The 12,159-nt window shown below is 50.3% G+C and overlaps 1 protein-coding gene across 1 annotated transcript; it reads right to left on the reverse strand.

The window, feature by feature from the left end:
- Positions 1 to 1,165: 1,165 nt before the first annotated feature.
- On the reverse strand, positions 1,166 to 9,828 carry LOC720465 (cationic amino acid transporter 3). Its single transcript, XM_077981601.1, has 8 exons — positions 8,875 to 9,828; positions 7,717 to 7,872; positions 6,443 to 6,620; positions 4,903 to 5,015; positions 4,526 to 4,748; positions 4,222 to 4,361; positions 2,267 to 2,369; positions 1,166 to 1,457 (listed from the first exon to the last, which is right to left on the reverse strand). Exons 1-8 carry the CDS (start codon positions 9,431 to 9,433, stop codon positions 1,196 to 1,198), a joined length of 1,734 nt encoding a protein of 577 aa, XP_077837727.1. The 5' UTR covers positions 9,434 to 9,828; the 3' UTR covers positions 1,166 to 1,195.
- Between the last annotated feature and the right edge of the window lie 2,331 nt (positions 9,829 to 12,159).

The following is a 12,159-nucleotide window of genomic DNA, read 5'->3' on the forward strand; positions in this document are numbered from 1 at the left end:
CTTGACTCACTGCAACCTCCGCCTCCCAGGTTCAAGTGATTCTCATGTCTCAGCCTCCTAAGTAGGTGGGATTACAGGAACCTGCCACCACACCCGGCTACTTTTTTGTATTTTTAGTAGAGAGGAGGTTTCACCATGTTGGCCAGACTGTTCTTGAACTCCTGATCTTAGGTGATCCACCTGCCTCGGCCCCCTGAAGTGCAGGGATTATAGGCGCGAGCCACTGCGTGCGGCCAGTTTTTAATTTTGGTAGAGATGGAGTCTCGCCATGTTGCCCAGGCTGGTCTGGAGCTCCTGGTCTCAAGCAATGCTCCTGCCTTCATCTCCTGAGTAGCTGGGACTACAGGCACAGCCCACACTGTCAGCCTGAGACAGAGGTAGGGAAAGGTCGCGGGAAGAGTGTTGGACACCCAATACGCCTCTTTTTTTCCAGGAAGCCACTCACCAATCAACATCCAGACTCCAAACTGGGCCCAGGTCTCAGTGGTCATCTGCATCATCAGATCAACATTCACAGAGATGCTGACCAACCGGAGGACAGGCAACAGGGGGACCTGCAGGCAAAGAGTTAACACTGAGCACACCACAAATGTCTGCAAGGGACCCTTAGCCCAAGGGGCAGGAAGACCACAGCTCTGTTCCAGTTGCATATTCAATGCCTATTCTTTTTTTTGTTTGTTTTTTTGTGTGTTTTTTGTTTTTGAGACAGAGTCTCGCTCTATCACCCAGGCTGGAGTGCAGTGGCATGATCTTGGCTGAATGCAATCTCCACCTCCTGGGTTCAAGTGATTCTCCTGCTTCAGCCTCCTGAGTAGCTGGGATTACAGGCACGCACCACCATGCCTGGCTAATTTTTGTTTTTTTTTTTTTTTTTTGAGACAGAGTCTCGCTCTGTCACCCAGGCTGGAGTGCAGTGGCGCGATCTCGGCTCACTGCAAGCTCCGCCTCCCGGGTTTACACCATTCTCCGGCCTCAGCCTCCCGAGTAGCTGGGACTACAGGCGCCCGCCACCTCGCCCGGCTAGTTTTTTTTTGTATTTTTTAGTTGAGACGGGGTTTCACCGGGTTAGCCAAGGTGGTCTCGATCTCCTGACCTTGTGATCCACCCGTCTCGGCCTCCCAAAGTGCTGGGATTACAGGCTTGAGCCACCGTGCCCGGCTCAAGACTCCTTTCAACTACCAAAGCCACACACTCCCTACCCGGCCCCCTGCCCCTTCCTATCAGGTTCAAAACACCCCGCAGAGAAACCCCACTGCTCACCAAGCAGAAAGGCACATCCATAGACGGTGCGGCCAGATCTCGGGGTGGGGATGGCGCTGACAGGGCTCCACAGACTCGTCGGAGTGCTGGACACTTCAGGAACATGTTCTGGGCATTTCGCTTTGGGTACAGAATTCATCTCAACTACTTCCTCCTTCGGCTTCTCATTCTTGCTGAAATTCTGGTCTGGCTGGTACCTGAATCAGAGAGAGGAGGGCAAGACTAACCCATGTCCCTGTTCATCCAACATCAGAGAGCCTAATACACCCACGGTAGCTCCCACGTATCCGAGTTTCATCTACCCGTGTCCACTACAGCCCAAAAATAATACATGGAAAAGTCCAGCAGTAATTCGTAAGTTTTCTTTTCTTTTTTATTCACTCTGTCACCCAGGCTGGAGTGCAGTGGCACAATCTCGGCTCCCTGCAACCACCTCCGCCTCCCAGGTTCAAGCAATCTCCTGCCTCAGCCTCCTGAGTAGCTGGGATTACAGGAGACCACCACCACGCCCAGCTAATTTTTGTATTTTTAGTAGATACCAGGTTTCACCATGTTGGCCAAGCTGGTCTCAAACTCCTGACCTCAAGTGAGCCACCTGTCTCGGCCTCCCAAAGTTCAGGGATTACAGGCGTGAGCCATCGCGCCCCACCGTAATTCGTAAGTTTTCAATTGTGTGCAGCTTCAAGTAGCAGCATTCCACGCTCCCCACGCCCAGGATGTAAATCATCCTTTTGTCCAGTGTGTCCCTGCTGTGAACGCTACCGGCCGTGTTAAATCACTTTAGACATCTGAGTTATGGATGGGAAAATGATCATATATAGGGACTGGTACTATCCGCGGTTTCGGGCACGGGCTGAGGGTCTTGGAACGTGTCCTCCGTGGATAAGCAGGGGCTACTGTACTCCTCCCACTCCTGTATGTGTAGCAATGCACGGAGGGCCAGGAGGCAGGCAGAGGAGGGCTGGGAACCCCATCAATCTTCACGTGTCTAGGACCCCAGTCTCACCTGAGGACAAGAACAGAAAAGGCCACCAAGGAGTAAGCAAGCATAGTCCCGATGGACGAGAGGTTCACAAGGTCACTGAGCTCAAACAGGAAAGCCATGATTGCTACAGTCAGGGCACAAAACCCGGTAAGTTCCAATGTTCTACAACATTAGAGGGTGACTGTCGTTAACAACTTATAAGAGCTGGAAAAGCACTTTGGGAGGCTGAAGCAGGCAGATCACCTGAGGTCAGGAGTTCAAGACCATCCTGGCCAACATGGTGAAACCTCATCTCTAATACAAAAATTAGCCGGGCGTGGTAGCACGTGCCTGTAATCCCAGCTACTCCAGAGGCTCAGGCAGGAGAATTGCATGGACCTGGGAGACGGAGGTTGCAGTGAGCTGAGATCGTGCCACTGCACTACAGCCTGGGCTACAGAGCGAGATTCTGTCTCCAAAAAAAAAAAAAAGAAAATGAGAGATGGAAAAATAGGTTTTCAGTGTTCCCAATGCAAGGAAATAATCAATGTTTGAAGTGATGGTTGTGGTATTACCTTGATTTGATTATTACATCTTGTATACATGTATGGAAATATCATACTGTACCCCATGAATATGTACAATTATTGTGTTAATCAATACTAGGAATGTGGCCAGGTGCGGGGGCTCATGCCTGTAATCTCAGCACTTAGGGAGGCCCAGGCGGGGGAACTGCTTGAGCCCAGAGCTTCCACATCAGCCTGGGCAACATAGTGAGACCCCCACCTCTACAAAATTTAAATATTAGCTGAGTGTGGTGCCACTGTACACTGGCATGGTGAGAGTGAGATCTTGTCTCAACAACAACAAAAGTTAGATTATGTACATTTTCCTTAAATTTTTTTTTCTTTCTTTTTTTTTTTTTTTTTTTTGAGACGGAGTCTCGCTCTGTTGCCCAGGCTGGAGTGCAGTGGCCGGATCTCAGCTCACTGCAAGCTCCACCTCCTGGGTTCACGCCATTCTCCTGCCTCAGCCTCCTGAGTAGCTGGGACTACAGGTGCCCGCCACCTCGCCCGGCTAGTTTTTTTTTTGTATTTTTTAGTAGAGACGGAGTTTCACCGTGTTTGCCAGGATGGTCTCGATCTCCTGACCTCATGATCCACCTGTCTGGGCCTCCCAAAGTGCTGGGATTACAGGCGTGAGCCACCGCGCCTGGCCCTTTCTTTTCTTTAAAAACAGGAATCATCGTACCTCACTGCAGCCCTAACCTGCTGCGCTCAAGCCATCCTCCCACCTCAGCCTCCCGAGTAGCTGGGACTACAGGTGTACCACCACACCCAGCTAATTTTTTGTTTGTTTGTTTGTTTGAGATGGAGTCTCGCTCTGTTGCCCAGGCTGGAGTGCAGTGGCATGATCTCAGCTCACAGCAAGCTCCGCCTCCCACAGCCAGCTAATGGTTAAAAGTTTTTTTGCAGAGACAAAAAATGATCTCAGGGTCTGGCTCTGTTGCCCAGGCTGGTCTCAAACTCCTGGGCTCAAGTGATTCTGCCTTGGCCTCCCAAAGTACGGGCGTTACAGGCATCAGCCACTGCACCCTGCCTTTATTTTATTTTATTTTTTATTTTATTTTATTTTATCTTATCTTATGTTATCTTATTTTATTTTATTTTATTTTATTTTATTTTGAGATAGGGTCTTGCTTTGTCACCCAGGCTGGAGTGCAGTGGCGTGACCTCGGCTCACTGCAGCCTCAACCTCCTGGGCTCAAGTGATCCTCCCACCTCAGCCTCCCAAAGTGCTGGGATTATAAGCATGAGCCACTGAGCCCAGTCCCATTTTCCTGTTAAACTTTTTATTAAATAAACTTTTGTAATAGACAAAATTTTTTTTTTAATTAATGAATAATAATAAAAGTGAAAATGGATGGGCTGTAGGAGAGGATGAGGAACTAACGCATAGAAAACGGATGAAAGAAAGCCTGAATTCTGGGCCTTTACCTGCAACAGTCCCGGAAACAACAGTGGCCACCACAGGGGTGTTGGTGCGGGTGTGGATCTGGGCGAGTCCACGGAAAAGGAGCCCATCCTCGGCCATCGAGTAGAGCACGCGAGGCACGGGGAACATGACACCCAGGAGGCTGCATGCAGGAGAAAATGGGAACACGCATGGGGACTCAGGAAGCAAGAGGGACTGGGGCTTCCGCTCCATCACCTCTGTGGGTGAAGCGTCTCCTCCCTTTACACAAGGCCCAGGACACCCGAGAACCAGACAGCAGACAGGGAGACAGCGTCCAGCATTGACCTGGAGGACAGGGCACAGAGGGTGCCGACGGCCACAGCATATCTGATGGGGGCCCATCCAATGTGGACAAAAGCCTCCGGCAAGGGGTTCTCGGGACATATCAGGTAGTAGGGCACCATGAGGGTGAGCGCCGCTGAGACACCAAAATAGGCCAAGAAGCAGATGAAGATCGAGGTCACGATGCCCAGGGGGATGGAGCGGTGAGGGTGGAGGGCTTCTTCTCCTGCAGGACAGGGCCAGGAAAACGCACAGAAGCGAGGGTGCGAAACCCTCTTCCCTGTTCCCCATCCGAGAGAAGGGTAGCCTTTAATGAAACCTGTGCCCAGCGGCAGCCCAAACTGTGCCCAACCCCCGATGAGACAGAACGACCGTGTTACCTGTGGTGGCGATGCCATCAAAACCCACAAACGCAAAGAAACACGTAGCTGCTCTGTGGAGAATCCCGCCAAAGCCAAAAGGCACAAACCCGCCAGAGCCCAGTGAGCCCAAGCTGCGGGGAGAGAAGGAACAAGAAACATTGGTAAGGTGTGCAGCTGTCTTTCTGGGACGACTCAGTTAACTCCAACTGCTCAGTTAATTCCACAAGCCCTGGACCTCCACTGCCTTCCCCACGCCCCGTCATTCGGCTCCGTCAGCCCAGATTCCCCCTGTTCCCATAATAGTCCAGGTTCTGCACCCCAGCCCCCACTCCTGTGTCCAAGAGGGCACCTCTGGCCAGTTGCAATGGCTCACGCCTACAATCCCAGCACTTTGGGAGGCTGAGTCAGGTGGATCTTGAGCCCAGAGGCTGAGACCAGCCTGGGCAACATGGCAAAACCCCATCTCTACAAAAAATTAAAAACTTAGCTAGGTGCGGTGGTGCACACCTATAGTCCTAGCTGATCGCTTGAGCCTGGGAGGCAGAGGCTGCAGTGAGCCATGATCATGCTAAAGCACTCCAGCCTGAGGGACAGAGCAAGACCCTGTTTCAAAAAATAAAAATAAATTTTAGGCTAGGAGCAGTGAGTGGTTCACACCTGTAATCCCAGCACTTTGAGAGGCTAAGGTGGGCAGATCACCTGAGGTCAGGAGTTTGAGACCAGCCTGGCCAACATGGCGAAACCCCATCTCTACTAAAAAAAAAAACAAAAAAAACAAAAAAAACAAATTGGCCAGGTGTGGTGGCAGGCACCTGTAATCCCAGATACTCAGGAGGCTGAAGCAGGAGAATTGCTTGAACCCGGGAGGTAGAGGTTGCAGTGAGCCAAGATTGTGCCACTGAACTTTAGCCTGGGCAACAGAGCGAGACTCTGTCTCAAAAAATAAAAATAAAAATAAATTTTAAAATAAAAAAACAGGCCAGGCACAGTGGCTCACACCTGAAATCCTAGCACTTTGGGAGGCAGAGGTGGGCAGATCACTTGAGGTCAGGAGTTCGAGACCAGCCTGGCCAACATGGTAAAACCCCATCTCTTATTAAAAATACAAAAATTAGCCGAGCGTGGTGGCAAGTGCCTGTAATCCTAGCTACTCGGAGGCTGAGGCAGGAGAATTGCTTGAACCCGGGAGGCAGAGGTTGCAGTGAGCCGAGATCGTGCCACTGCACTCCAGCCTGGGTGATAAGAGCGAGACTCCATTTTAAAAAAATAAATAAAATAATAAAATTTAAAAAAAATTTTTTTTTTTTTTTGAGATGGAGTCTCACTCTGTCAGTGGTGCGACCTCGGCTCACTGCAACCTCTGCCCCCCAGTTAAAGCAATTCTCCTGCCTCAGCCTCCCAAGTAGCTGGGACTACAGGCATGTCTCAAATAAATAAATAAATAAATAAGTATAAAATAAATAAATATAAAATAAATATAAATAAATATAAGTAAATATAAATTAAAATAAAAATTAAAAAAATAATTAAAAAAAAAACACACACAGTGTGCCCTCACCTGTGGGTGTCGTTGGACCCCAGCCCGGCCCGTTTGTAGTCGGCGTCTGTGAGCTGCCAGTCGTGCAGATCTCCCTTGATGAAGCCAGAGACGACGACGCAGCTCAGAACCAAGAGGTTCACACCTGTGAAGACTTTGGAAACCCAGGCTGACTCCCGAGCTCCCAGAGCCAGCACTCCTGTAGCGAACATGGAACATCCGGAATAAGTAAGCTCACGGAGACAGAAGGCAGATCCGTGGTCGCCAGGGGCCAAAGGGAATGAGGAACGACTGCCTAAGGGGTGCAGGGTTTCCCGTAGGGGTGACGAAAACCTTTCCCAACTAGGTGGAAGTAGCGGCTGCACAATGTTATGAATGTACTAAATCCCACTGAACTGCAGGTTTCAAAATGCATTTTCATTTCAGGCCGGGCACGGTGGCTCACACCTGTCATCCCAGCACTTTGGGAGGCCGAGGCGGGCGGATCCCGAGGTCAGGAGATCGAGACCATCCTGGCTAACACGGTGAAACCCCGTCTCTACTAAAAATACAAAAAATTAGCTGGGCTTGGTGGCGCGCACCTGTTGTCCCAGCTACTCAGGAGGCTGAGGCACGAGAATCACTTGAACCCAGGAGGTGGAGGTTGCAGTGAGCTGAGACTGCACCACTGCACTCCAGCCTGGGCAACAGAGCAAGACTCAGTCTCGGGAAAAAAAAAAAAACTAAACTAAAAACTAAACTAAAAATTAAAAATGAAATAAAATGATTGATTTTAGTGTGGAGTCCCAGCTACCTGGGAGGCTGAGATGGGAGGATCACTTGAGCTCACTTGAGCCCAGGAGTCCGAGGCTGCAGTGAGCCATGATTGTGTCAGTGCATTTCAACCTGGGAAACAGAGAGACTCTGCCTTAAAAAAAAAAAAAAAAAAAAAAAAAAAAAAAAAAAAACTGTTCTAAGTAGAGAGGAAGAAACTTCTCTAAGTCAGTGGTTCTCAGCTTCTGATTGTCCTAATTTGGGGCTGGGTACCCCTGGCATCCCATGGGTAGAGGTCAGGGATGCTGCTCAATGCCCTGTAATGCACAGGGTGGCCCCCGTGACAAAGAATCACGTGCCCCAGGATGTTAATGCCAACGTGTGGAAACAGTGGTCCCAGTCTTACCTGCCTGTGATTCCCATCATAGGTTCTTCCTTCTGGTTTTCTAATACCCACCACCATTGCCTCCTCCCCCAAGCCTTTCCCACCCCCTTCCTCCTCCATGCCCCCTCACCCCATCTATCTCTGACCCCCGCCTCACCAGTGAGGACCAACACCAGGCCCAGCGCAAAAAAGTCTGGATACTTGGCCAGAACTTGAGGCACGTGCAGAGAAATGCCCTGCAGGGCAGGGGAGATGCGATTCCCGATCAGGCTGTCAAATGCAAAACTCCAGGCCTTGGCCACGCTGGCGGCACCTGCAGCGGCAGAAGGAGGAATGTGCATTTATGAACATGTGCTGAACCCTGACCATGTGCCATGCGCGATCTCGGCTCACTGCAACCTCCACCTCCCGGGTTCAAGTGATTCTCCTGCCTCAGCCTCCCAAGTAGCTGGGATTACAGGCACTTGCCACCACGCCCAACTAATTTTTGTATTTTTAGTACAGATGGGGTTTCATCATGTTGGCCACTCTGGTCTCGAACTCCTGACCTCAAGTAATCCACCCACTTCGGCCTCCCAAAGTGCTGCAATTACAGACGTGAGTCACTGCGCCCAGCCAGGGATAAATCATTTTTAAAAGAAAAAGGGAAAAGAAAAATACCTAATCTCAAAAAAAGTCTTTTGTTGGGATGGGGAGGAGTAGCAGAAAAAGAAAAAGAAGAATAAAATAGGCCAAGCGTGCTGGCTCATGCCTGTGAGAGGCCGAGGCAGACGGATCACCTGAGGTCAGGATTTCGAGACCAACCTGGCCAACATGGCAAAACCCCGCCTCTACTAAAAATACAAAAATTAGCTGGGCTTAGTGGTGCATGCCTGTAATCCCAGCTACTTGGAAGGCTGAGGCAGGAGAATCGCTTGAACCTGGGAGGTGGGGGTTGCAGTGAGCTGAGATCACGCCACTGCACTCTAGCCCGAGTGACAGAGTAAGCCTCCGTCTCAAAAAAAAAAAAAAAAAAAAAAAAATGGTGGGGGAATGAGTTTGTGGCACGCATCTCCCCCAAATCTACAAGAACCCTATCCCGTACATCCCACAGTTCCCATCTCCTCTTATTGTTCAATCCCGGAAGGGAAGCAGAATGAGACTGCGTAAAGGGCATCTGGGCCTTTTCCTGCCACCATTAGCCACCCTCCCTCCCACAAGGTGGATAAACAAAGCGAGTCTGAAGGCCACCATGGCTCCCCCAGCGCCCCCCTCCCTATGCAGATCCTAATTCCTTTGTGTTTCCCACACCTCCCTCCGTGCCCCATCATCTCACCGATGACGTAGGAGAGTAAGAGGTTCCAGCCAGTAATGAAAACCACCAGTTGACCCACTGTGACGTAAGTGTAGAGATAGGCGGAACCGGAGCATGGCACCCGGGCCCCAAACTCCGCATAGCAGAGTCCAGACAACATAGAAGTCAGGGCCGCCACCAAGAAGCAGATGACGATGGCCGGTCCAGCTTTCTCTTTGGCCACTTCTCCGGCTAGGACATACACGCCGGCTCCCAGGGTGCTGCCCACACCCAAGGCCACCAGATCCAGGGTCTTCAGACAACGAGACAAGCGATGCTCAGAGACCCCCTGGCCCAGCTGCAGGGGCCGGCTACGAATCAGCTTCCCACCAAATTGGCGAATATTCTGCCAGACCATCTGAGATGGAGTTGAGGAGGGCGCTAAGATCTGCAGAGAACACAAGACAGAAGGCCACTCAGAGAGAAAGCCACGAAGACTATTTGTACCACTTTGGCCCTGGGAATCAGGTTTAGAACCAGCTCCTCTGAACAGTGCAGTTCTGGGAAGAGCAGGTAGTGAAAAACATTCTGGGCAAATCATCCATCTCTGAACCTCGCGGCCTTCAAATGTAAACAGGAACTTTAATACTTTTCAAAGTTACATGGCTGGGCGGGATGGCTCACGCCTGTAAATCCCAGCACTTTGGGAGCCCGAGGTGGGAGGATTGCTTGAGCCAAGGAGTTCGACACCAGCCTGGGCAACATAGTGAGACCCCCATCTCAAGGAAAAAAAAAAACTAAAAGTTACTGGAAGAGTTTCTTCTTTAAAGAGATGCAAACAAAAGCTTCCAGTATGGTGCCAGCACACAAGACATAGGAGCTGTGTAATTGATATAATTGGAGTTAATTGGCCGGGCGCAGTAGCTCACGCCTGTAATCTCAGCACTTTGGGAGGCTGAGGCGAGTGGATCACTTGAGGTCAGGAGTTTGAGAACAGCCTGACCAACATGGTGAAACTCCGTCTCTACTAAAAATACAAAAATTAGCCAGGCACAGTGGCACGCGACTGTAATTCCAGCTACTCAGGAGGCTGAGACAGGAGAATTGCTTGAACCCGGGAGGCGGAGGTTGTGGTGAGCCGAGACCATGCCACCGCACTTCAGCCTGGGTGACAGAGTGAGATTCTGCTTCAAAAAAAGAAAAAAAAAAAAAAAAAGAGAGGAGACGGGGTGAGGGAAGGGAAGGGGAGAAAGGGAGTGAGCGAGAGAGAGAAAGAGAGAAAGAGAGAAAGAAAGAGAGAAAGAAAGAAAGAAAGAAAGAAAAGAAAGAAAGAAAGAAAGAAAGAAAGAAAGAAAGAAAGAAAGAAAGAAAGAAAGAAAGAAAGAAAGAAAAGAAAGAAAGAAGAAAGAAAGAAAGAGAGAGAAAAGGAAAGGAAGAAAGAAAGAAAAGCAAGCCACAAGAAGACAAATACTGTATGATTCTACTTGCATGAGGAATCTGGAGTAGTGAAACTCAGAGACACAAAGCTGGCTACCAAGGGCTGGCGTAGAGGGATGGAACAGAGGGATGTTTAATGGACATAGTTTTCAGTTTTGCAACATGAAAAACTTCTGGATTTTGCTGCAAACTTAAAACTGCTCTGAAAACAATAGTTGCAGACTGGGTGTAGCGACTCATGCCAGTAATCCCAGCACTGTGGGAGGCTGAGGTGGGTGGATCACTTGAGATCAGGAGTTTGATACCAGCCTGAGTAACGTAGTGAGACCCTGTCTCTACAAAAATAAGTAATTTTTAAAATTAGCCGGGCGTGGTGGTGCATGCCTGTAGTTCCAGCGACTGGGGAGGCTGAGGCAAGAGGATTTCTTGAACCAAGGGGGTGGAGGCCGCATTGGGTAGTGATAGCACCACTGCATTCCAGCATAGGCAGCAGGGCAAGGCCTTCTCTCAGAAAATAAATGAACAAAGAAAATACAAAGTCAGGCCGGGCGCGGTGGCTCAAGCCTGTAATCCCAGCACTTTGGGAGGCCGAGACGGGTGGATCACGAGGTCAGGAGATCGAGACCATCCTGGATAACACGGTGAAACCTCGTCTCTACTAAGAAATACAAAAAACTAGCCGGGCGAGGTGGCGGGCGCCTGTAGTCCCAGCTACTCGGGAGGCTGAGGCCGGAGAATGGCGTGAACCCGGGAGGCGGAGCTTGCAGTGAGCTGAGATCCGGCCACTGCACTCCAGCCTGGGCTACAGAGCGAGACTCCGTCTCAAAAAAAAAAAAAGAAAATACAAAGTCAAGATGGCTAAGCCAGGCACAGTGATGACCCTGCACTCCCGGCTATTCAGGAGCCTGAGGTGGGAGGATGGATAGGGCCCAGGAGTTTGTGGTCAGCTTAGGCAAGACCTTATCTCAAATAAATAAATAAATAAATAAATAAATAAAAATAAAATAATCAAATAAAATAAAAAATAAAGAAAAAATGGAAAAGGTGGTAAATTTTTTTTTTTTAGACGGAGTCTCCTCTGTTGCCCAGGCCGGAGTGCAGTAGCACAGTCTCGGGTCACTGCAACCTCCGCGTCCTGGGTTCAAGCAACTCTCCTGCCTCCCGATTATTTTTATATTATGTATTTTCTACCACAATTTTTTAAATGCTGCCGATAATACAGCCGGCCTCAGAGAATTTCTGGGTGGTCGTACAGAAATCACCGATGGAAGGCTGAAAGCACTCTCGCATCCCGCAGAGCCCCTGCGTAAGGCTGAACCCAGGAAACGGGTCTCAAGTCTCTGGACACGCATGCAAGCCCAGCGCAATCCCTGCTCACATCCACAGCTCCAAGCTCCTTGGATTCTCATCTGAAAAGTGGGTATCTCCGCAGTCCGCCCAGGGGGCCAGGCTGATGCAACAGCGCGCGCGCATTGCAGAGGCCTCCTTCCGGGACCCCGAACCGTACGGCCCGCGGTCGACAGAGGAGGGGGACACCCAAGACTTTTACCAGACTACTTGCGACGACCGAGGAGCCCTGGATCCGAGGCAACGAGGCTCACTGCAAGCAGACGTGAGCTGGAGCTGCGGGATCTTTAAAATGGCAGCGGGAAACGCTGAGACCCTATGAAGTCCTGCGCCTGCAGGGTGGGACTGACAGGGCCGGCCGGGTGGGCGTATCTGTAGTGATGCAATCAGGCGTTACTTTTTTTTTTTTTTGGGTAGGGGGAGACAGGGTCTCTCTGTCGGCCAGGCTGGGGATGCAGTGGTACAAACACGGTTCATTGCAACCTCTACCTTCTGGGCTCAAGCTATCCTCCCACCTCACCACCTCAGCCTCTGGGACCACAG

This window comes from Macaca mulatta, chromosome 19 (assembly GCF_049350105.2).
Source record: "Macaca mulatta isolate MMU2019108-1 chromosome 19, T2T-MMU8v2.0, whole genome shotgun sequence".
Classification (NCBI taxonomy): Eukaryota; Metazoa; Chordata; class Mammalia; order Primates; family Cercopithecidae; genus Macaca; species Macaca mulatta.

Bases quoted from the DNA above. Each gene is read 5' to 3' on its own strand.
- LOC720465 (XM_077981601.1), bottom strand. From the start codon at position 9,433: ATGATTTGCCCAGAATGTTTTTCACTACCTGCTCTTCCCAGAACTGCA. The intron at 4,749-4,902 runs GTAACACGGTCG...CCTGTCCTGCAG, and splicing joins TGATGGCATCGCCACCACAG to GAGAAGAAGCCCTCCACCCT. The intron at 4,362-4,525 runs GTCAATGCTGGA...TCCTGCATGCAG, and splicing joins CTCTGTGCCCTGTCCTCCAG to CCTCCTGGGTGTCATGTTCC.